Source organism: Pleurodeles waltl, chromosome 3_1 (genome assembly GCF_031143425.1).
Source record: "Pleurodeles waltl isolate 20211129_DDA chromosome 3_1, aPleWal1.hap1.20221129, whole genome shotgun sequence".
Taxonomy (NCBI): Eukaryota; Metazoa; Chordata; class Amphibia; order Caudata; family Salamandridae; genus Pleurodeles; species Pleurodeles waltl.
Genome location: NC_090440.1, coordinates 1,548,638,613 through 1,548,652,336, shown reverse-complemented (window position 1 = coordinate 1,548,652,336; position 13,724 = coordinate 1,548,638,613). Strand labels below are relative to the sequence as shown.

At 46.5% G+C, this 13,724-nt stretch overlaps 1 protein-coding gene across 2 annotated transcripts in view; it reads left to right on the top strand.

Moving 5' to 3' along the window:
• TANC1 (tetratricopeptide repeat, ankyrin repeat and coiled-coil containing 1) overlaps window positions 1-13,724 on the top strand; it is a 736,024-nt gene that overhangs the window by 556,999 nt on the left and 165,301 nt on the right. For both annotated transcript variants that reach the window (XM_069225129.1, XM_069225130.1), the window contains one exon: window positions 13,574-13,707. In XM_069225129.1, coding sequence (XP_069081230.1) covers window positions 13,574-13,707 — 134 coding nt within the window. The remainder of the gene's footprint in view (window positions 1-13,573; window positions 13,708-13,724) is intronic.

Below are 13,724 nucleotides of genomic sequence, written 5' to 3'. Positions count from 1 at the left end.
CATACATACACACATCCACCCCCACCCTCCTCATACATGCACACACACCCCTCCGCATACATGCACATACCCACCCCCGTATTCCTGCACACACACACACACAAACCCCTCCGCATACATGCGCACACACACACACACACCCCTCCGCATACATAGACACCCACCCCCACCCTCTGGATACATGCACACACACCCTCTGCATACATGCACACACACACACCCCTATCCTCCGCATACATGCACACACACCCCTCCCCTCCGCATACATGCACACACACACACACTCCCTCTGCATACATGCACACCACCACCCTCCACATACATACACACATCTCCACCCTCCGCCTAGAGACACACACTCACACACACACACACACACACACACACACACACACACACACACACACCCTCCGCGCACGCTTACGGTCAAACGCACACCCATTCTGACACACACACACACACGTGCTCTCACCCACACACCACACATATGCACCTCCCACACTCAAACCTCCCCCCCTTTCGGTCAGTCCAGCCACCTGTCTGGGATGCACACACCACACACATGCGCCTAACACACACAAACCTCCCCCCTTTCAGTCAGTCCAGCCACCAGCCTGGGCCCCACAGCAGCCCACGTCAAGGTGGTCGTCCGGGAGGGTGTGGATGTCAGCGGGTCCACCACCAATGCTGAGCCGCCTTGCAAGGACCGCCATTCTCCTTCTCGTAATATGGCGGGCAGAGTCCTTGCGGCGTGGAGGTGGAACCGCCTCTCACCTGCTGTCGGTCAGGACAACGGTGTCAGATTTCTGTCTGTTCGTGAGCGGAAATCTGTATTTGACTTGTAATACTCCAGGAAGAGGCACAAAGAGGGTGTAGCCACCCGCAAGGACAGTAGCCATTGGCTACTGCCCCCCAGACCCAAACACCCCCCTAAATTTAGTATTTAGGGGCGACCCTGAACCCAGGAAATCAGATTCCTGCAACCTACAACACGAAGAAGGACTACTGACCTGAAAGCCCTGCAGAGACGATGGAGACACCAACTGCTTTGGCTCCAGCCCTACCGGCCTGTCTCCAGACTCAAAGAACCTGCACAGCGACGCATCCAGCAGGACCAGCGACCTCTGAGGACTCAGAAGAATGACCTGCACCTAAAGGACCAAGAACCTCCCGAGAACAGCGGCACTGTTCAGAAACTACAACAAAGAAGCAACTTTAAAGAGACTCTCACTGCCCGCCAGAAGCGTGAGTCTTCACACTCTGCACCCGACGTCCCCGGCTCGAGTCCAGGACAACAAACACTGCAGAGAGGACTCCCAGGTGACTCCAACAACGTGGACACCCTGAGTCAATCTCCCTGCATCCCCACAGCAACGCCTGCATAGAGAATCCAGAGGCTCCCCCTGACCATGACTGCCTGGTAACAAAGGAACCAGTCGCCTGGACCAAGCACTGCACCACAGCTCTCAGGACCGAGAGGAACCACCTACCAGTGCGGGAGTGACCAGCAGGTGGCCCTCATCCTAGCCCAGTCTTTGGATGGCCCGAGAAACCCCCCTGTGCCCTGCCTGCATCGCCAGAGTGACCCCCGGGTCCCTCGATTGCTTTCAACAGCAAACCCGATGCCTACTTTGCACACTGCACCCGGCCGCCTCTGTGCCGCTAGGTGTGTGTTTTGTGTGACACCCCGCCCCGTGCTCTACAAACCCCCCTGGTCTGCTCCCCGAGGGCCCAGGTGTTTACCTGCTGGCAGACTGGAACCGGAGCACCCCTGTTCTCCATAGGCGCCTATGTGTTTTGGGACCTCCTTTGACCTCTGCACCTGACCGGCCCTGTGTTGCTGGTGCTGTGGCTTTGTGGTTGCCTTGAACCCCCAGCGGTGGGCTGCCTATGCCCAGGAGACTGACTGTGTAAGTGCTTTACTTACCTGAAAAACTAACCAAAACTTACCTCCCGAGGAACTGTTTATTTTTGCACTGTGTCCACTTTTAAAATAGCTATTTGCCATTTTAACCAAAACTGTGTACTACTGTTTTAAATCAAAGTTCCATACTTACCTGTGTGAAGTACCTTGCATTTGACATACTTACCTCAAATTTGAATCTTGTGGTTCAAAAATAAATTAAGAAAAGATATTTTTCTATACAAAAACCTATTGGCCTGGAGTAAAGTCTTTGAGTGTGTGCTCCTCATTTATTGCCTGTGTGTGTAAAACAAATGCTTAACACTATAAAACTGTAAACTTCGCACTTGTATAGCACACTACTCACCCGTTAGGTTCTCAAGGCGCTGTACGTATACCGCTGTGGAACCCCTCCTGGCTTTTCCCTGTGAGGCGCCCACTCATGGACAGCCCCAGGGTGAAGCCAGGCATCCAATCGCTGTGAGGGCCGTTGTGGAGATTAAGTAAGCTATTGCCCAAAGTTACAGAGTGGGACCCATTAATTAGATTAGGCACTGAGGCTAGAATTATCTGTTCCAAGTGAATTGAGCCCAAGACCCGCCGAGGTGGGAATTGAACCCTGGTACTGGGCCAGATCTCTGCATCAGGGTCTGCCGCTCTAACCACTGTGCCACACTTCTCCACCAATTCACACTACCCTCTGCTAAGCCTACTGCTCGACCACACTACCACAAAATAGAGCATTCATATTATTAAATTTTGCCACTATCAACCTCTAAGGGGGAACCCTTGGACTCTGTGCACACTATCTCTCACTTTGAGATATTACATACAGAGCCAACTTCCTTCAGATGCAGATGGATTTCTGCAATCAAAGTGAGGCTTTGGAAAAGTGGGAGATGAGGAACATCAGTGTAAAAGAAAAAAAAACTCTAAAGTCCTGGTTGTTATTTATGTTTGAATTGCCTTCATATAAGAATTATTGGCCTGTCAATAATGAAGAAGTTTTTGTATTTCACACAAAAAACACATATTTTTTCACACATTTTGTTTTTCTCATGGTGATTTTGGCTCTTACTAGCCACGTGAAGGACCCAGGAAAACATTCAGGTTTCAAAATGAAACGCCCAAGTTCTGCAGGTTAGGCCCAAAAAATTGTGATCCCTTTTATTTCTCCACCCTTGAATTTACGGACACCCCTGGTAACCGTTATTCTAGGGCAGGGCATTGATTAATGTTGGGCACGCCTAGTGGAGGCCCAGGTGGTGCAAGGTATGACATGGCACAAATGTGCTTTCTAGAATTAGCTTTCTTTTAGGGCTCACATATGGATCCAGACACATCTGATCTGATTCTTTCCCTTAAAAAGCTTCTACTGCACTTCATTGTCCAAAAAGTTGGAGGTGCCTTACAGTGATCTAATTGTGGATATTAAAATGAATGGTGAAGGGCATCTGCACCTTGTTGAAGAAAACATTAGTTGTATTCATATTTCTTAGGTTTTCCAGGTCCATTCACAAGTTGCTCATCAGGTTTTTTCATTGTATTCAGAGACTTGTAATCCTTCTATTATAATGGGATCAATAGGTTTTATAAATCTCTGATTGCAAAGGAAAATCCTCATGCAAGGAAACTTGAGACCTCTGAGTATCTCAATGGCAAGTGAAATTATTGAATCTGACATTGATATACATTAGTCAAAGGCCATTTTAGAAAGATGTTCAACATTTTTTAACAGAGAAAGTTTAAATTGCATAGCTGGCTTTCTTCTATGTGCTCTTCTAGTAGTTTAGGGACATATTGTGTCCCCCACATGTAAACAGTGTTTTGTGACTGCAGGAAACTGAGTTCTGGCTGCATAACATCACCCCCCACTCCAACCCGACCCCTCTGACAAACACATACACACACACATTCCCCAGCCCCCCCTCTCCCCCCCCCCCCCCCCAACCACCACCACCTCCATGTCACTTGATCGCCAAGTGGCCAGGCCCTGTAGTACCTCTATAAATCCCTAGTAAATGGTAACTCTGGTACCTAGGACAAGGGTACTGAAGAGGGCCCCTAAAAGCTGCAGCACAACTTGAGCCAACTAAAGAGACAATTCACCAACTTCATGCAGACTGCCATTGCAGTCTGCGTAACGAGGTGCTCCAAAAAGTGAAAATACGACATGGCACACGCTCTTTGTGCCATGTCCTCTAAAACACTGTCTGCAATTTCTGTAGGTCACTCCTACCACAGGCCTTAGAGCCCTAAGGCATGGTGCATTATATTACATATGTGGGCATAACTGCAAGAGCAGAAATGCCTCTGCTATGTCTTTGTCGACTCTTAGACTTAGTAAGTGTGTAGTGAAGTCATTTTAAATATATGGGTTGGTCAGTGGTCAGTAGGAGTTCCCCCGCTACATGATGGCTTCACTGAAATTAGGGATGTTTGGAATCAAGCATCTCATATTTATAAACCCTCACTTATTGCAATGATGGATTTATTGATATGTGCACCCAGAGGGCACCTTAGAGGTGCCCCCTGAAAGCCTACCAACTGCTGGTGAGCTCACTGACCAATTCTGGCCAGTCTGCCACCAACAGACGAGAGTCTGACTCCCGAGGCTGGGAGCCTTCGCTCCCTGGAGGTCAGAAGCAAAAAGCCTGTTTGGCTGGGGTGTGGAACACCGCTCCCCACAGACTGACCTGCTTTTTAAGGCAAGGCGCTTTAAAGAAGCCCACTGCCTTTGGTATGCAGATCTGGTCTCCCTCACAGGGAGATGCCGACCCCTCACCCCTTTTCCAGGGCCCATCTGGCACCTGGGCAGGTGAGAAAATATGTTTTTGAGGAGGCATGTTCCTTTCCAGATTGACAATGCCTTTAGGGTGCCCAGCGTGACGTGGTCTCAACTTAGGACATTCCATCATCTTGTGTTTGGTGGAATTTAGGAACTCTAGACAGGGTGATGCCCACTCCCCACAGGAAGTGGTCATCTAGGGAGCATAGTGACCCCAGGGATAAGGAGCCCATTGGCTACTACCCTTCACTCCCTAATGCCCTCAAAATTGAATATTGAGGGAACATTCTGATACCAGATCTTCACTAGACACAAAAGATGGAGTTGGCGAGAAGCCTCCTGAACCTGAGAATCAAGGAGAATGACTGTCTTTGCACCAACCCTGCCAGCCTGCCTGCTATACCAACCCTCGAGGAGCAACTGACCTGTCCTGCCGCTGCAGCCTCCAAGAAACTGGGAGAGCTTTGCAAATTGTCAGAAACTCCCTTGGAGTAGAGGAGCTGCTCCTCTGCATCCACAGGCACTAAAGAAAGACCTGTGAGGACCAGGACTGCCAAAAACCTAACACCAGACATCACCACTGCACCGAGCCACCTAGCCCGTGCTGAAGTGGGCCAGTGGTGTTGGTCTGGTCCCCAGGCCACCCAGAGTGAAGCCCACCATGAGTGCACCCACTGTGGACTTGACAACAGCATCTGCAGCCTGTGTCTGCAGAGCCCCCTGCAACTGGGAGTGACCAGGAGACAAAGACCTGATGCCCCAGGACACCTCTGCACCCATCCGCCCTGGAACGAGGAAAACAGAACTAAGGGTGTCCCCACATCGCCCAGCCTTGTGAGACCTGAGTCCACTTGTTGGCTTGGTCAGACTGGACCCCCAGTCCACGCCTATAGACTGTCTCTGCAGGCCCCCTACAACTGCGAGGGATTCCAACACCGGACCCGATGCCAGAAGACACCCCTGCACCCCACAGCCTTAGAAGAAGTGGACCGATGGTGTCCCCACATGCCCCACGACCTCAAGGGTCGAGCCCCCATGTGGATTCCACTGGACTGACCTTCCAGTGCATCCCTGAAGCAACTTTGTGAGCGGACCATTCCCCATTGAAGTGAATGAAACACCTGATGCCGTAACATACCTCTGCACCCAGACGGACTAGAGCCTCCAGAGGTGGCCTGTTGGTGTGGCCTTGGACCCTGCCTCTTACTCACCTTAAGTCCTGGAGAACATTCCCCTAAGCACTGTGAAGTGTCCGAATGCAGTACGTTTTCCCCCTATAGGTTAACATTACCACATACAAAAATTGCACTATCATCAGATTCCTTTATTGAGTGTGTGTCTCACTTACTGTATAAGTATGTGCCTTACATGCTTAGCGCTACCCTCTGATATGCCTAACTGCTCAACAATACTACCACAAAAAAAAGAGCTCTTGGGATGTCATTTATGCCCCTGTGATACCTCTGGGGGATTTTCTGGACTCTTTTCACAGTTTACCTCATTTTGGTCAACTATATAAAGAGCCAGCTTCCTGCAGTGTCTCCCTCTACATTTTGTAGAAATTGGGTTTGTTACAAACATGATTGGACCACGTAATTACAGTAGTATTGCAAACACAAGTAACACCTCTTAACGCCACAGACAGTGAATACAAATGATCATTGATGGATTGAAAAATTATGAAAAGGTTTATTAAACCCGTCATTCAATGTTGAGGTGGATGTCATTCAAATGAAATGAAAATAACTTGCAAGGTGCTCTTTTTACCTAAAAAAAAAAAAAAAACACAAGCTGGACGAAATGCCGAACAAATCAAGCATTCTTCCCCAGTCACAGATCTGGGTTTAATCCATCAGTTTTTTTTGCTTACCATGCCATTCCAGTTCATATCCAGCCATATACAAATCAGTCTCTACCCTGTTCCCCATGGGAACAGTCCAGCCCGAACTGCCAAGCCAGGTCCTCACTGAACTGGAAAAAAGCATCCTGGGACCGGTTTCAGGGTATCACCCTTCATCAGCCAGACTCGCTTGAAGCTTGAATCTGGTGGCATAGCAAGCACGGGACCCATGTCTGAGCATACCCTTCCCACTTGGGGCGACAAATGCTAAAAGAACACAAAATGGACGGAATGCAGAACAAATCAAGCACTATCCCCCAGTCACAGATCTGGGTTTAATCCGTCAGTGCGCCGCGTATGCCCAGACGTGGGTCCCGAGCTCACTATGCCAATGGATTCAAGCTAGCATGGCTGATGAAGGGTGATACCCTGAAACTGGTCCCAGGATATTTGTTTCTTTTCCAGGGAGGACCTGGCCTGGCAGCTCGGGCTGGCCTGTTCCCATGGGGAAAAGGGTCAAGACTGATGTGCATATGGCTGGGTCCAAACTGGGGTGGAATGGTGAGCAAAAGAATTGATGGATTGAACCCAGATCTTTGACTGGGAGAGAATGTTTGATTGATTCCGTATTCCGTCCATCATTTGTGTTTGTTTGCTTTTTACCTAAAGGCATCTTGACACTACCACCTTACCCTGTCAGGAAGCAGAACTGAAGGCTGGCAGACAGATTGAAAGTTAAAAAGCCAGGTTTTAAACTTTTCCTAAATAAAAGGGAGCTTTCTAAGGATTGTATCTCAAGAGGCAAAGAATTCCAGGGGTTAGCAGTAACATAAGAAAAATATCTACCTCCCCAACAGCTGTGATTGGCTCTTGGAACAGCTAGATTCTTCCTAGAAGCCCATCTTACGTGACTGAGTCACACAGTCAGTTATACCACTTAAATTTTGACCTGAGGAATTAATTCCTTGTATTGTAAAGAACCTTGTGTCGCAAAACATGGCTTTCTTCCTTACTGGAATCTAGTGCAGCTTAATCAGGTCCTTTGTGACTAATTGATATTTAGGTATGTTTAATTTTAAGCGTGTTACCACATTCTGTATTACCTGTAAACTCTTCGGGGATAGCTAGTTAATTTCAAAATAAAGACCATTACTATAGTCAAGTAGGGAGGAGATTAAAGCTAAGATTCCAATTTTTCTCAACACCAGAGGAATGAAAAAGAAAATTATCATGAGGATTCTAAGAATGTTAACACAAGATGCAGTGACTTGACTCACATAATCCCCAACAGTTAAGGCATCGTCAGAAAGTACTCCCATGTTTCTAGTTGATTTGACAGGACTTTATAAGGTGCCAACATTTGTTGATCACCAGGAGTTAGACCAAATAGTGGTAGGGCACGGACAGCAAGGCTAAAATGGCAGACGCACTCTGAAGAGGATCTGCAGTAAAAACTCTGCCATTAATCCTACTTATAAAGAGCATCTGGTGCCACTCTTGCCCGCACCATGTTGCCTAGACACTCCTGCGGCCATCGATAACCTTCCTTCCCGCTTTCATGCACAGGGGAGACCACCTGGCCACCTGGAAGGAAGAAGCATGTGAGGCCTACTGACCAGTCCATGGCGGGGCCTGGCCTGCCTGGGACTTCTTTCCTGACTTGAGTGGGCTGGCGCTGGCTGGGGTGCAACTGAGGCTCACGGCCTGCTGATCGAAACGGGTGCGCCCCGTGGCACCGCACTATAGTGTTGGTGCCCTGCCACCCTGAAACCCAATGTGACGTGGCTGAGCAAGCTGACTTTTTGCAGGATGGCTGGAGGCCGCAAGGAGTATCACGCCATTGCCTGCTACACAATGGAATGTCCTGTCTTGCGATGAGCAGCACAACAGAGCTGTGGGCGTATGCGCTGCTGATTGCCACAGCTGTGCTGAAGGTGAGCCGCACTGGGCCTATCTGCTGTTTCGACGCACAGGCACCTGGGGCCCAGGGTTGGGTACTCCACTGTTGCGCCACCACTACACAGGTGGCTACAGGGCCCAGGGATCATGTCGCACCTATGCCTGGGCCACTGGGACACTGACTAAATGTGGCTAGCTGGTTTGTGTGGCTGGGGCTGAGATAAGAGGCCCCTGAAGCAAGTGTAGGCCCCCCTTACCCTCTTACTAGTCTAGGAGTGTGGAAAAGACCAGTGGAGTGAGGTTGACCCTGGGTCTCGCTTTATGCCATACTGCCATGGGCACCCTTGGAGGTGTTGTGGGACTTGGGCCTTATTACAATAATTTTCAAGTAGACCGATAAGATCCACCTGCTGTCTGGAATGCCTTGGCTGGTTGCAGTGATGCGAGTGGCACAGAGGCTGGATCTGGCCGACGTCATTGAATAACCACCCAGATACATTACTGGTTGGGAGCGGTTGCTGACCCATATATAGTCGCCCTGGTACTTACACTTCTTCCCCTACTGGGGTGGCCTCCATTCTTCACATTCCTGGCATGGGGGCAGGCTGAGCATTCAGCATTTAGACCAGGAACGCCCACATTTTGTAGTGGAGCCACGACGGCATAGAGGCAGTGAAGGGTTTGGTTACTGTGTGAGCTTTGGATTTTAATGCTTTCAGTAAGGTGTTTTTGCCCTTCTACATTACTTTGAATACAATGGATTACGCAAGTTACTTTTCCTGAGGGGTTCAGTTGGATTTCTTGGTGTTACTTTAGTTAAGAGTGCTTTTAAGGTGCCAGACAAATTATTATGTATATTGACTATGGGAATAGCGGTAATAGGGAGGTTGATAAAAGGGGTGAGAGCCATGGAGCATGCATTATATTATAGATGTTAGTTAGCATCGCTATTTTTCCCAGTAACGAGGGCCACTTTATTGACCTGTAATTATTTCCCATTGATGGTAATTGAGCGTCGGATCCAGCAGAAACACCCAGTTCTTCAGTCAAGGATCCTAGTAAGAATATTGAAGCAGGTAGCGATCACTATCCACCCTATCGTCTATCTTAAAATCTGGCATCTTGTCCCACATAGTGACACCGATCAAGAAATAGTTATTTTGTGATGTAGGTACGCCTCTCTTAAAGGTGAAAGAGCCTAGCTTGTCCGAATTGGATCTGCCAATAAAGGCCTGCAAGCCATTTGCTACAGTAAAAAGGGCTGTCTGCATGGCAGCCACCATACTGGGGATGTAGAAACTAGTATCAAGGGAGGGTGTACCCCATGCCTGGTCCTCCTCTTCAGGGATCAGGTCATAGCCATAAATTAGCTCATATGTACTAATAAAATTGCCACCATTCTCTTTGTTTTTATGGTGTGTATACCATTTTCCAAATAGTTAAGGTTGAGGAGTCCATATTACTCTGTCTAAAGTAAATAATAAAGAAATACAAGCTGGGCCATTTTGGAGTATACATTTTCTGCCCCAGATGGATCAATACTCAGGGTCTGTCTACGTACATTAATTTTTTTTTTGACCCACATAACAAGTCCTCCAAACACCCTGCTTTTTGTAAAGGCAATGGCATTGGTATAGAAAGTTTTATAGCCTGGTATATAAGTTGGATATGTTAGCCAGGTTTCCTATAGCATTCAAATGTGGTATTGCTCTATATAATCCAGCCAATCGGTACCTAAAAGCTTTGATCTTAGACCTGCAAAATTCCACAAAAGTATATTTAAAGCCTCAGCAGACTAGTATCCCATACTCCCAAGCAACATGACAGTCAATCATTACATCTGCTTGGTGTGCAATGAAAAATCTCATTGGGTTATGGGCAGCCAGACTTGCTTCCTTTGCACTATTAAAGCTTGGAAGTGGACCTGCCTCGTAAAGCAGAGTAGAGGTCATGCTATTAAAGCCTAACTGAAGCGAAAGTTGCTGCAGGAGGAAAAAAAACAATATATAGATTCCATTTTAGACAAGGTGTGTGTAATAATTACTTGCACCTATATGTTCTTATCAGACGGATTGGTTCTCAGAAGAGATAGTATTAGCTTGAGGGTTGGCTACGGGTGCTTCACCCATGTTGCAAGTTCTTCAATGTAATCTAATGTTGTCCAGCGTACCTGTCACCGGAAATACGCTCAGCATCTAGAATATTAGAACGTACCAAATACTAGGATTGGCAATAAAGCCTAATCCAATGTATTGCTTGTTTTCATCAAATAATCCCTATCCTCTCTTGCATTACAATCTAATTTAGGAACATTAATCGTGTACACTGTATTATTGGATTGTTTTGTGTACTTGTTGTGGTATACTGTATACACGTTTGTTCGTTGTAAAAGTGTACCATGAGAGTTTGCCCTTTGCCCTAATTGGGGGTGGGGGGAGGGGGAGTTTGGATGAAAATCTTTCTCCGTTCTTATAGTTGATGGCCCCTGAGAAAGGTAGTGTACTGTGTCAAGAATAGGATGTCTGGGTTTATTACCAGGGTCAAGAATGGTCACACCGGAGAGTGGCATTATCAGCGCAGATTGAAAATGTGCTCACACCCTGCATAAGCATTCCGTAGGTTTGGGTATTCCGTTCACCAGGATGAGTTTAAATCATGCTCAGATGTTACTAGTACTCAATTCAATTCAATTCATAATTTATAAACCCAAGAAGGACAGAAGACTCAGTTGGTCTTGACCAATTTCCAACTGTGTTTGGAAACAGATTAAGATAATTTTTTTGTACTGTGCCCTTCACTTTTTCTCACAGTTTTGGTGAAAGTTTGAGAAACACTTGTTAGAACAACGTTAGGGATTTAATACAAAACTGGACAGGAAAACTCTGTGCCACTGTAGAAATTTAGAGACTCATTTTAATTTTGGCAGGCCAGCCATCATATGGCTGTTAATGTGGATGCAGAACCACCAGAGCCTTATAGCGGCCTGCCAGTTGTAAAGCAGTTTGCGCTTGTTTGGCAGCCATGGAAGCGGACGTGCTATGGGGTAAAAATGTCCCCATGTCACTCACACCTTCTTGACAGGAGCTGCTCTGGGTGCATAAAAGTCTGCCTTGTAGGCGTGATAGACCTTTCAATCTTTCATTAAAGATTTTACCAAAGACTGAAAAATTGGGCTCTTTTCAAAGTAACATAACTAACATCACCAATGTGCTGGGAGTTTTCTGTGGATGCATGTAAGACGTGTGGATTTTGTCTGAGACGTCCATGGTAGACTTGTCAATTCTGGGCAGAATAGACACTGGCATGCTGGTGGGACTACGCTCAATAGTGCAGCCACTCTGAAGCCATTCTCACAGGTGTCAGGTGTCTGCAGCCTCACCTTGTTCCAGAACCACTTTTGCCTCAAACTCTGGAAAAGAAGGTGGGCATACTAAGAGGAGGCCAGATGGGACAAAGGTCACGTTTTAGCAGTGGTTCTGTTTCTGCCTTCCTCTGAATTACCCCCTTAGATTTTAGAAGCAAAAAAACAATAACTATTGGAAATAATACATCTTTGCTTAATATTAATGTGCAGAATGTTTATAGATCCTGAAATGAATAAGCTAGAAATAGATTTTAAAACGTAAGCAGATGTAATTGAACAAAGATATAATCTGGATGTGTTACTGAGATTGGTAATGATGTCAAATTTGGTGAAGAACATTTTGTATATTTCCTTTGCATTTATTTGATCCCTCTGAACACAGAATAGAATGGTGATTTGTCTGCTACTCATGTTGTCAAGGTATTCTTTACCGCTCCAGCATCTCATACCATTACGTCAATGACATCTGTACATGAGAGACACATCACCCAAAGAAATTAATTTGCTCACTCGGACTGTTAAAAATATCCAATCCTGGATGTCCCGTCACCACCATAAGCAGAACGCCCTGAAGACTGAATTTTTACTGATCTCCCCCCAACAGTTCTACACAGTTTCAATCCTGGCTAAAAGACGCCTACATCCCCAGTTGCCAGCCCACCACTGTTGATTGCTTTAGATGTCCCAGCATCTAATTTGACAGGAAACTGAACCTTCAAGCCCACATAAATGATCTAGATAAAGGTGCTCACCCCAAATGAACTACTTCGGAGTGAAACATCTACTCCCACCTGAAGATTTCACACATGTAGTTCAATCATTTACTACTCTCAGGACTAGACTATTGCAATGACCTGCTAACCAGGATCTCCAAACGTAACCTGGCACCTTTGGAAGCAGCTCTGCAGTCTGCATCCAGATTACTGTTGGGCTCAAGGAAGTATGACCTCATCACTCTGATCTTGATCTCTCTTTTGGCTCCTTGTCGGAGCAAGAAGTGTTCTGAAACTGGGATGCATTATCCACAAAGCCTTGCATGTAAAGTTACGGCACTATCTCTCTGAGACATTAGCAGCACTCTGAGCACCAACACTCTATTAATAGAAGTCCCCTCCTTCAAGAGAAAAACAACTTTCAAACAACCCCTCTCAGGATGTGCCCCATCAACCAATCCTTCAGAACAGCCCCCTTTGTCGAGGTCTTCAGGGCGGAGATGAAAAATCTACCCATTCAACAATTCGTCCCAGAAGGCCTATTAACTTCTCACTGCAGCCAATCACTCATAGTTACACAAATCTGTATGACTACCCCTCACCCCTTAGTATAGAAATTCTGCTTCCACAAACTGGATTGCTACTGGTCTCATAGCTTTCACCATTTTATTGATGAAGCCGCCTCAAAGTATAATCTGTCCCTCTCGCTTTGTCCTTAGGTCAGTCTTTACCCCACCTGCTCCCCTTGCATTGAAGGTCTTTGGTTGAATTACATTCTCCACTTTTTATGTAACTCTAGATAGCCTCATATTCTAATATATTTCCTGTGATCCTCCAATGTATATAATTCCTTTCGTTCTCTGTTGTCCTGTATATTTTGTTACCCTGTATAGTAATGACACCCCTTGGAACCTAGTCTGCTCTGTATAAAACCCACTACAAATAAATCTACTCGTATATATAACTTCACATGTTGCTATGATGCTAAGAAGAGAAATATTTGTTGGCTAATCACGTTAACATTTTGGTCTGAAAATTAAAATGTTGTATCGTTGATTTGCTTTAGCTCTTACTGCTTCGGCTGGAAGAGGCAAGCTGGAAGTGTGTGAGTTACTTCTCGAACATGGAGCTGTTGTGTCGCGAACAAATAAACGAGGAATTACTCCACTGTTCTGTGCAGTGAGACAGGGACACTGGCAGGTAATGAAAAGATGAGA